General features: G+C 46.2%; 1 protein-coding gene across 1 annotated transcript in view; it reads left to right on the forward strand.

The window, feature by feature from the left end:
* Positions 1-658: 658 nt before the first annotated feature.
* The window catches only part of SNAPC4 (small nuclear RNA activating complex, polypeptide 4, 190kDa), a gene marked incomplete at its 5' end in the record, with an annotated part of 15,656 nt that continues 6,157 nt past the window's right edge, over positions 659-10,157 (forward strand). Inside the window, 14 exons of the mRNA XM_010144114.1 lie at positions 659-699; positions 1,437-1,595; positions 2,108-2,233; positions 3,068-3,146; positions 3,508-3,589; positions 4,430-4,534; positions 4,996-5,068; positions 5,375-5,539; positions 5,772-5,919; positions 6,418-6,524; positions 6,796-6,890; positions 7,566-7,660; positions 8,064-8,149; positions 8,859-9,254. Coding sequence (XP_010142416.1) covers positions 659-699; positions 1,437-1,595; positions 2,108-2,233; positions 3,068-3,146; positions 3,508-3,589; positions 4,430-4,534; positions 4,996-5,068; positions 5,375-5,539; positions 5,772-5,919; positions 6,418-6,524; positions 6,796-6,890; positions 7,566-7,660; positions 8,064-8,149; positions 8,859-9,254 — 1,757 coding nt within the window. The remainder of the gene's footprint in view (positions 700-1,436; positions 1,596-2,107; positions 2,234-3,067; positions 3,147-3,507; positions 3,590-4,429; positions 4,535-4,995; positions 5,069-5,374; positions 5,540-5,771; positions 5,920-6,417; positions 6,525-6,795; positions 6,891-7,565; positions 7,661-8,063; positions 8,150-8,858; positions 9,255-10,157) is intronic.

The raw sequence follows: 10,157 nt of genomic DNA on the forward strand, positions 1-10,157 counted from the left end.
GCACAGGCGGTGCCGGGGAGGAATTGTGGAGGGCTTGAGGCGAGGCAGCTCCGCAGGGCTTCCGCTAGCCGGCAGGAGAAGCCTCTTGCACCGTGTTCTGCGTATTTTTCGTGGTGGCCCTCACGGCGGCGGGCGGGAAGATCGGGAGAGCGCCTGCTCCTCCCGATGGATGGTTCTGGTCAGGGCAGGTGGCTGTCACGGTCGCTTCATGCCCCTGGGTTTTGAGCAAGCACGTCTGAATAACGTACGTCAGCAGTCGGCAGCCTCGCCGAGTGCAGAACCAAGTACTGCTGAAGAGTGTGGAAGGGCTGTTTGGTGCTTACAAAGTTTATGGGCTCTGCTGGGTTGGAATGTTCACCTGGCTGCACGCTCTGGAGCCTGTTGTTTGCCAGGATGTGTAGGACCAAGATGCAGCTTGACTGCTACTGCAGTTATCAGGAGCTGCTCCTTTTCCCATGCTAGAACAAAAAAAGTGCATGTGTGGAGTATAACTAAACATCGGTTTTACTTGATGCTGTTGGCAGTCTCCAAAAACTAATGGTCGTGTCTGGGATACCATGTGGTGCTTTATTCTAGATGCTTTAATTAAAAAAAAGTCTTTGGGTTTGAAGCTTTAATCTCCTTGCAGTCAGCATTTTGTACTTTTCTTGTCCAGCAGATGATGGTGAAGATGATGACTCGGATTCTCATGCTGAAATGGTACCTGTTTTCTCTTTACCCACATCTTTCCATCTTGTCTGTTGAAGGGAGCAGGGGAAGGGGGAGTTTCACTCCATTCTGGGGGAATCCAGGCAGCTGTCTTGGCTGCGTAGCTCACGAAGGATTTATAATAGACCTGGAGATTTAGTTATTCCTGCCCAGGACTTTGTTATTCACGTGTAATAGAGAGATTTCTTCATGTGAAAACAAGCATCAGGGATGAGAGGCCTCACTGCTCTGGTGCTTGCTTATCTCTGGGAACTTCAGGGGAGGTCACAGAGCAACTGCACGTGCGAAAGAGATCATCAGCTTGTGACCAAGAAATCTCGTACTTCTTTGTGCCAAAGAATCCTGGGTTTGTACATGAGGGGAAAATTCCTGGAAGGCTCCAGTGTGAAGTACTGCTGGGCTGTAGGTGAGGTGGTTTCGCAGGTGATCGCACAAGACCAGGCATTGGCAAGGCTTGGGTTCAGACTTTGGTTCAGGTGGCAGCAGGCTGAGCTCATGGACAGGGTGAAGGGGAGCTGGACAAGGCTGGTAACCGTTGCTGGGAGTGTTCAGAACAACTGCTAGGGAGAGATGAACAGTTGTGTGCCTCCAAACCATTTGAAAATCAGTTTTGTAAGGTAATAGAAGTATTGAGTTACCAAAATAATTGTTATGTACCTGCATTTAAAGCAAGCGTTTTTAATTCCTTTTTCCTTCCCCCCACCCCTGAATGGCTGATTTGCTTCAAGGAAGTGGAAAGAGAAGATGACAGTAGCGATGATGATGCTGAAAGCAGCCTGCCACAGGACCCAGACACATGTCTGCAGATGAACCACGTGTACCAGGAAGTTATCCAGGAAAAGATTGAGGAAGTGGAGCTTCTCATTGCCCAAAACAGAGAAGAGCAGGTGAGTGGAACAGGAGTGAAAGGTTCATTCCTTTGCTTTCCCGGGTTACCCTTTGGGTATCTTCTCCTGCCTGTCGAGCCCAGTAAAACTTCTCAGCGCATTCCTAATCCCTCGCAGCGGGGTCGGCTGCAGCAGTCACAGTCCCTTATCGATAGGCTGGTGCAGTGCTCAGCTGGCATGGCCAGCACCCAGGTTCATTTTCTCCCTGGCAGTTCAACCCAGTGTCACTTGACGAGCCTTTCAAATGGCTTATTTGACTCATGTTTCCAGGCTTTCTTGCCACCAAAAATGCTACCTCTGGGGTACTTTATGTCTTATATTTTAGCTTGTGGCAAGTTAGTGTTTGATTTTTTTTTAATAGTCTGCAGTGTACTGAGCAAACCCAGGGAGTTGTGGATCCTGCCTCTAACTTATTTACAGCCTAGTGCTGCACTTCTGGGGTGTTAGTGGTGGCTCACAGATCGGGAATTGGAAGAGACACTGATACTCTTTAATTAATTCTTGTATTGCAGAAGGAAATCATGAGCGAGCTTGGTGGTCCAAAAATAGCAAAGGCAGGAGATGGTAGAAATCTACCAGCAAATATATTTTTGGGTCATTTTCTGAAGCCGTACTTTAAGGATAAAACAACAGGAATTGTAAGTAAATATAAGGGGTTACAGCCTGGTATGTCCTTCAGCGATACGTTTAAACGTGTTAAAAGCTGCGTTACGTTTCTGCTGTGGGAGTGTCACTCCCAAGTTTGAAGTGTCTTTTTTTTCTCTCTCGCTTCTTGCCTACCCTCCTCTGGGAGTGTTTGTTCAACCCCTCTCTGGCTGCGATGGCTGAAAGCGAGTTCTGAGGAGCAGCATTCTAGCCCTGGGGCACTTGAACGCTCTCATTTTCAACTTAACTTTGGTTGTTTGTCTCCAACTCCGCGATCCAATTTCATGCTGTTCTTTAAAGTACTCGTTGAAATTTGGTTCTTTGAGTGTTCTGAGGCAAATGTCGCTGCTTTTTCCATGTGTTTTTAAAGGGTCGCTAGTAAAAGGAGATCTTGACTTGTTGTTGTAGCCGAGGTGTCACCGTACGTGGATTAATATAATATCTGGTGCAGCCACTGGTGATTTTTCTGTTAATTCCTACCCAAGCTCAGCAGTAGGTGCAGACATGCATGATACATGTTCCCGCGTTCAAACAGCTTCTGCGGCTGACTGTCAGCCGATGGCAGCAGGCCTGGCTCTGCGCTGAGAACACGCTCTGTAACCGTGGACACGCTGACTTGCTTGAAGTGTCTGTGAGTGTTTTCCGATGTCTTCTGATATACCTGTGAGTTATTAGCACATCACTTAGCAGTTTGAATGTGACAGTTTGCACCAGTTTGAGTTTCCAGTCTATTTTGTAGCAGTTCATGCTGGAGTTCTAGGACAAAAGGACAATTTTGCTGTGTACCGAATTCTTCCAGTGTATCTAACCCTTCTCATCTTCTTCAGGGTCCCCCTTCCAATGAAGATGCCAAGGAAAAGGCGGCTCAGGGCATAAAATCCTTTGAACAACTGCTTTCAACAAAATGTAAGTAACTGTGTGTGCTGCTCAGTGTTCTGTGCGAGCTGTAACGGATGTGTAGATTCATATTGACACGTGCAAACACGTGGGTGATGATCTTTACTGAGATCTCTTCAGAACTAAAACAGAGCAAGAGGCTGCAACTTGCCCAAGTCAGCTGTGCCTTAGTCATTTTGGTGGAGAACAGACTCAATTTACCTGTCCACTGATAGCCACTGTGCCCAGTAAAATCGTGTAGTTAATGAAGATGAACCATTATTGAAGACCTGGGGGACACTCTGAGGGCAGTATGGAAAGCATGAATCTCTTTTTCGTGGCAGTGGTTTTGCAGTAATGTCTGAATGCTCGATCCCCTTGTTTGGCTTAGGGAAAAGCCGAGAGAAGACGTTACTGCAGAAGTCAGTAATAAGTGACCGCTTGCAGCGCCTGCTTCAGCCCAAGCTACTGAAGTAAGTCCTGTGCAAACACCTTCTGTCTCTGGAGGAGAACACTGTATGGGAAGGAAGGGGAGGGTATACGTGGAGATTCCACTTTCCTTCTGTGAGTTTTTGTGTTAATTGTTTGTGGTTTGGTAAGGTGACAAAGCACAGCAGAGATATTTTGAGTGTCACCGCTGGGCCTGGCCGAGCCACTCTGAATTACAGCAGTGGTCCTCAACCCACCCTGTCCTCTGGACGCCATGCAGAGGATGACACTGTTGTTGGTAGCGGCATGTTTGGTTCTGTTTTGACATCTCTATTACCTGTGTGTGCACGTGGTACTGAAGGGTCGTGGGCTGCCACGCTCGGACCATAAGCAAGAGGTCACCAGAGGTTACAGTGTTTGGGTTGGGTTGTAAACACCTGGTGATTGTTTTGTGGGTATCTGACAGGTGGAGCGGTTTGGTTTGGGAGATCTGTAGCATTTTATGTCCGTCTCTTCCCATCAACACAGTGGTTTAATTTAGAATAGTCTACAGGGCTTGCCGCTGAAATTGTGACACTAGCGAGTCACAATGGTGTGTCCAGCGAGCCATTGGTTCACTCTGTAAACAACGAAACGATTGATCTGACACCTGTTCGGAGTCAGTGATCTGACAGTGATCTGATTGAAGGGGCAAAAATAGGACAAGGAGTGTGCCAAGAGGGAAAGCCTAGAAGAAAAGAAAACTGTTTTGTGTAGGGTGGAAATAAACTTGAAGGGAAGAATGATATTGATGGGGAAACCGTCTTTGCCGTAACGTCTTCTGGTTCCATTGACCTCATTCCTCTCTAGTCACGTTAAATAATGATAAAAATGTCTTTGAACAGGTTGAGTTATTTGAACCAGAAACTGGAGAAAGTCAAGACTGAAATGGAGAAACAAATCTTGGAAAAGCAAATTAAAGAAGTGGAGCAAGAAATTGAGACCATTAAGTGAGAAGACTTCTGTTTATGTTCTCGGTGAAAATGAAAGTCTGTGCTTGGAGTTTACCTCTTAAAATTCCCTCCTTCCTCAAGTACTTCTAGATGGGACATTTGGAGAAAGCTTTATTTGTGTTGGCTTGCAAAAAATAAAGTGCTGTTCAAACTCTGTAGAGCTCTCACCTCCACAGAGGCTTTGGTCATCAACACGTCTAGAACAGTGCATTTTGATATCGCATTAATCGTTTCTCCTGCTAAACCAGCATCACCTTGTAGGGAACTCTTTACCAGGAAGAAAAATTGGTTTAGGCAAGTTACTGTGTTAAAGATGTTGATGCTTTTAGGGGGTAAGTGTTCATTTCCTTGGAAGTCAGTAAGGGGTGGGAAGAATAAGATGAGGCAAGATCAGGAAAACAAAGCGACTTTAATTAACCGTTTAACATGGTTCTTTCTCTCTGTACCTTCTGCTTTAGCCGACTCCCAGAAAGTGACTTGATAGGAAACCGCTTTGATGAGCATGACTGGGAGAAAATTTCCAACGTCCACGTAAGTTGGGAGATCAGCTGTTTTATTACCTGTGTCTCCTCTGCTGAGAGCTGCCTGACCTGGTCTAGTTTCCATCCCTGGCTCCCATCAGGCATTTCTTGAAGTTGACTGTCATGTGATCTCAACTTGGCAAGCAGAGCATTAGTGAAAGTTTGATGTTAATGGTTAAATTTGATGATTTAATTCTGGGAAATTCAGCAAAAGGATGTACCTGGGATGCAAAAAGATTCCATGTAGGGGTGCTCCTCTCTGTCCAGGGCTTCCATCCCAGCTACGAGGCAAAACAGATTTTTATGTTTCTTTTAGTTTGATGGACAGCGTAGTTCAGATGAACTGAGGAAGTTTTGGCAAAATTTGGAGCATCCAAGCATCAACAAAAAGGAGTGGACTGAGGAGGAAATAGAGAGGCTGAAGAAGATTGCTGCTGAACATGGCTGTCTGGACTGGCAGAGCATAGCCCAGGAGCTGGGGGTAAGGCCTGCTGAGCTCAGGAGCAAGAGGTGACAAGTCAGTGAATTCCAACTTCGCGGTGTCTCACATCAGTTTTCAGAACATGACATTAATGTTACTGCATCGTTAATGAATGCTTTTCTGAGAAGTGTTCAAGAACAGTATCAAAAAGGTTTGGTACTTGCCCTCTTGCTTTTTATCCTGAGCAATATCCATCCAGTTGTCTGAGTAGCTCTGTTTTCATTCTGTTAAGACAAACAGAACACCTTTCCAGTGCTTGCAGAAGTATCAAGTCTATAACAAAGATTTGAAAAGGAAAGAATGGACCAAAAGTGAAGATCAGATGCTTTTAGAGCTTGTTCAAGAGATGAGAGTAGGAAGTCACATCCCATACAAGAAAAGTAAGTGACCTACGAGTGAAAATGTCTTCCATTCGCTGTAACGGTCAGAGTTTTCCATTCTGGCAGCTGTTGTGGCAGTTTTCAGTGCTGTGCCCAGAAGCTTTTTCTAGGGGGTCAGTATTGCTGCCTCTGTTCCTCAGTGTGAGAACAGCAACCACATACCTGGGGTCCTGAACCCAAGCCTGAGAGTGTAACGTCTGGAGTGTTGAACCTGACGGACGTGTATTGGAGCCAAAACCTTTCCTAGTTCTTTGCTGCTGCAGGATGGATTGTTGGGTCGTCACATGTCTTGTATGGATAATGCCATTATAAATAGGAACGTTTTGTCTGTGCCCTATTCTTTCAATTCCTGTTCTGTACCTTTGCCTCAAGTATTTAAGTTGGGATTTAAATGCCACTTATGGCCACCCACCATTTGAAAATATCACAGTAACACTATAAGCAAAGGAACAAACACTGTTTGCGAGAGACTTTAAAATAATACCTTTGCATTTCTAGTTGCTTATTACATGGAAGGAAGAGATTCTGCTCAGCTGATTTACCGGTGGACAAAGAGCGTGGACCCCAGTTTGAAGAAAGGACCCTGGACACCAGAGGAAGATGCTGTAAGCTCCATTCTCTGATGCCTAGAACTCAGGGTGCAAAAGTGGGAAGGTTTGACTGGGTGTTCGGTGGCTGTACACATCTGAGTTTTAACAGTGGCACAACGGAACGTAAAATGGACCAGGATGAGCAGTTTGAGTCAAGAGGGCTCAGAAGCTCCTAAACACTTCAGAGATTTACACTAGAGTGGGAACAAATACAACTGCTTCTGTCTCAGCCCTGTCAGGATTATAGTGGATGAGAATTTCAGCTCTTGCTTTGTCTGCTTAACAGATGCTGTTGGCTGCAGTTAAGAAGTACGGGGAGCGTGACTGGTATAAAATCCGGACAGAGGTGCCAGGGAGGAGCGACGCTCAGTGCCGAGATCGGTAAGCGTGCTGAATGTAGCAACTGTGCTTAATTTACAGATATGGTTGTTTTGCTTAAACCAGTGTCACCTTAGGGGCTGTTTCGTAAGAAGGGGTTATATAAATACAGTTGCTCACACTGTCTCCACGTAACCCTGCACTGAGATTACAGACATCGGAACGCTGGAGGTTGGCAGGGAGAGCAGCGCGTTGTGCCTGCGGTGTGCTGCTCCCTCGGTGCAGTTGCCTGTGGGTTAGCAGAAGTTGGGAAGGATGTTGTTCAAAGTGAAGCAAAGGGGTCATTTGATGTGTATGAGTGCCTGTAGGGAGGGGAGGTTGTCATCCAGGTATTGTCTGGGTGTCTGTGAAAATGATCTCGTCAGGGACTTCCGCTCGCTGACACCAGTAGTGAGGTACTGAGCAACCTGCAGCCTGGCTGTCCTCTTCAGAAGACTCACAGTGCAGCGTGGCCTCATTTCAGTGACCCGCTTCGCAGCCTCTTCTTGAGATTCATAATCGTGTGACCTGATACTTTTGAGACAGCTGTAGCTGTGCTGCGTTAAGGGAATAAGGCTGGGACCCAAGGGAAGATCTGATAAGGAATGCTGGTTCTGTTCAACCTTGGAGTGTGCGGTGATGACCGGACCTGTACAAGCAGAATTGCATGTTCCTTACTTCAATGTTTTCATTTTGAAGCTACTTAAAAGCGTTGCACTGTGATGTGAAGAAAGGCAAGTGGAGTTTAAAGGAAGAGGAGCAGCTGATTGAACTGGTTCAGAAGCATGGCCTGGGTGAGTGTTTCTGTGGCTTAATGTTTAGAAGCTTGGAGAATTCAGTGTTAAGGAATTTATTGTTTAAGTTCTCTCCTGTTTTATTTCAAGCCCTGCAGCTGATACTAGCAGGCCCTGCTTTGTACTGATCATCGCAACCTTCCTTATATCGTGTGGTCTGTTCTAGAAATCCAGCTATCGAGGAATCGAGTAGCAGAGAGGTTTATAGGTCAATTAGCAAGGGGTCAGAGCGATGACCGTTGGGAGGGGAGAGTTCCCTCTGAACAGCCTGTGAAAGAGTTCTCTTACTTTCTCCAGTCTCTTACACAAGGAAAGGTGTCACACGTGCGGCGCCCTGCGCTGAAGAGGCCCTTTGCTCGGCTGGCTGTGTTCATAGGTGTGCTCTGCTCTGCGCCCTTTATAGGTCACTGGAGTAAAATAGCTTCTGAGTTGCCCCATCGGACTGGCTCCCAGTGTCTGAGCAAGTGGAAACTCATGATTGGGTCTAAGGTATTGTACAAGGTCCTTCTGTGTCACAGTCCCATCTCTTGAAGACTTGCTAAACTAAAAGCGAAATCCTGTGAAATCAATATCAAAATTGACTGTGATTTCACACAATCAAGATTTTTTTTCATGGATGCTCATGGTCTAATTTTTTATGTGTTAAAGCAGCCTTTGCTCTGAAGGGCTGCAGTTATTAGCTATTTTGTACATTATCCAGAATGTTCTTTATTGCCTTGAAGTGCCTGTAAGGATGGGATATACGTAGGTTGTCATTTATGTACCTCCTGAGTTGCCAGTTCTGGTACCAGGCACTCCAGGAATTCTGGAGTCATGTTTCCATTGGCAAAACTCCTGCCGTAGGGGAGGGTTCATGGAAACCTCAGTGTCTTGAGATGGGGCAACTGTACCTAGTCTGTACTTCTGCGTGTACCAGTTCTTAACATAGGCTTGTCCCTCCCTATCTGTAGCTTTTTCTTTGCGTACAGGAATCTAAACCAATACAAATCTGGTTCCAGAGGCAACTGTCAGTTGTACTGGATCTAGTTAATCTCAGCAGAAGTAGAGCAGAACTGCCTATTTGGAAGCCACACCTTCCCAGTACCTTCCTGATACCTTCCTACCCCATGAAAGGAACTTGAACTTACTGATCTGAGAGGTTTGCAAGTCAAGGGTGAGCTTTGGCTAAAACTTGTCTGTGCTTTTTTTGACTGAGAAGAAAAGATCGAGGCCAACAAAACGCCGACACCTGCAAGAGAGTTCCAGCTCTTCAGAGAGCAGCAGTGAAGAAGACATAGAGCTGGACTTAGCAGACAGTTCAGAGGAGGAGCCGACGAGCAAGGAGGAGCCTGCCTTTCCCAGCATTGATTTGTGGATACCGACAAGGATAAACACACAGGAGTCCAACAAAGGGAGATACCAAACTCCATCCCTCTTCTCTCCAGCAAGTGCTGATGGAAAGACCAGTAGCAGCACAGCTCCGAGTGCAGCATGCAATGGAGACAAGGACAGAGCTGCCGATAAATCGTCGGAGCTGAACACCCTCCTGAGGGGCATTGCACGGCCACATTCAACAGACGTCATTGTGAAGAACCCGGCAGAAGTCATGAACAAGGTGAGTCCCAGGGCTCTCAATCTGTTCTTGATGGGGTTGGAGCTTGGATCAGAAGCCACCGGGAAGTGCTGTTGCTGCAGCAAAGGGACTGGGTGATGAGTAGATGGCAAAATGTTTCTTGCGCCTCTGTTGGCTGCCTTCTCGCTGTGCCGTCAGGAGGTGCTGCTGGAACCTGAGCAGTGGCATTAAAGGGGAATTTCTAGCGCTGCCTCCCTGTGAATTACCCAGAAGATCGCTGCATTCTTTCCTGCACGCAGTGTCTCAGAAACAAACTTTTTAAAGTCTTCATAAAGCAGAATTGTCCAGCGAATTGTGGGGTGTCTCTGCCCTGGTGATTAGGGCACATTGGTTTGTTATTGGAAGAATCAAGTTACTTACACATCTGTATCTGATTCTGAGCTGAATTTTGACCCCTAATCAGGCACTGAAACAGTACAACCCCCACCCCCCAGAACATTTTTGCAGAAAGATACTCCTTAGCAAAATATTGTGTCTAAATTGCTCTTCAAGTTCACGTAAGCAAAATTGTTCTGGCTTTAGTGTCAAGAATTGCACGTGTGCTCTAGACTGCGGGGCCAGTTGCACCGGTGACAAGTTTGTTGGTTACATTAGTGGTGTGTTCTGGGGGTTATGGTATGTTCACCTCAGAGCATTATTTTACTAGTAAAAGTTTAGGGAAGGGTCAGTGGCATTTCCAAACGTTCTTCCCCTTGTACTGTTAAGCCGTAGAATGCAAATCGCCCAATAAATTCTGACCCTCCATGTGAGGGTTTGTAGATACTTCACACAAAGGCTGTTAGGAAATAGCAGTTGGTACTGTGACAATGCACAAGGAGTGAAAGATAAGGCAAGTGACTGTGCTTCAGGGCTGACTTCATTTAATAAGATACTTCCAACAGCAGG

Source organism: Buceros rhinoceros, unplaced genomic scaffold (genome assembly GCF_000710305.1).
Source record: "Buceros rhinoceros silvestris isolate BGI_N320 unplaced genomic scaffold, ASM71030v1 scaffold17169, whole genome shotgun sequence".
NCBI lineage: Eukaryota > Metazoa > Chordata > Aves > Bucerotiformes > Bucerotidae > Buceros > Buceros rhinoceros.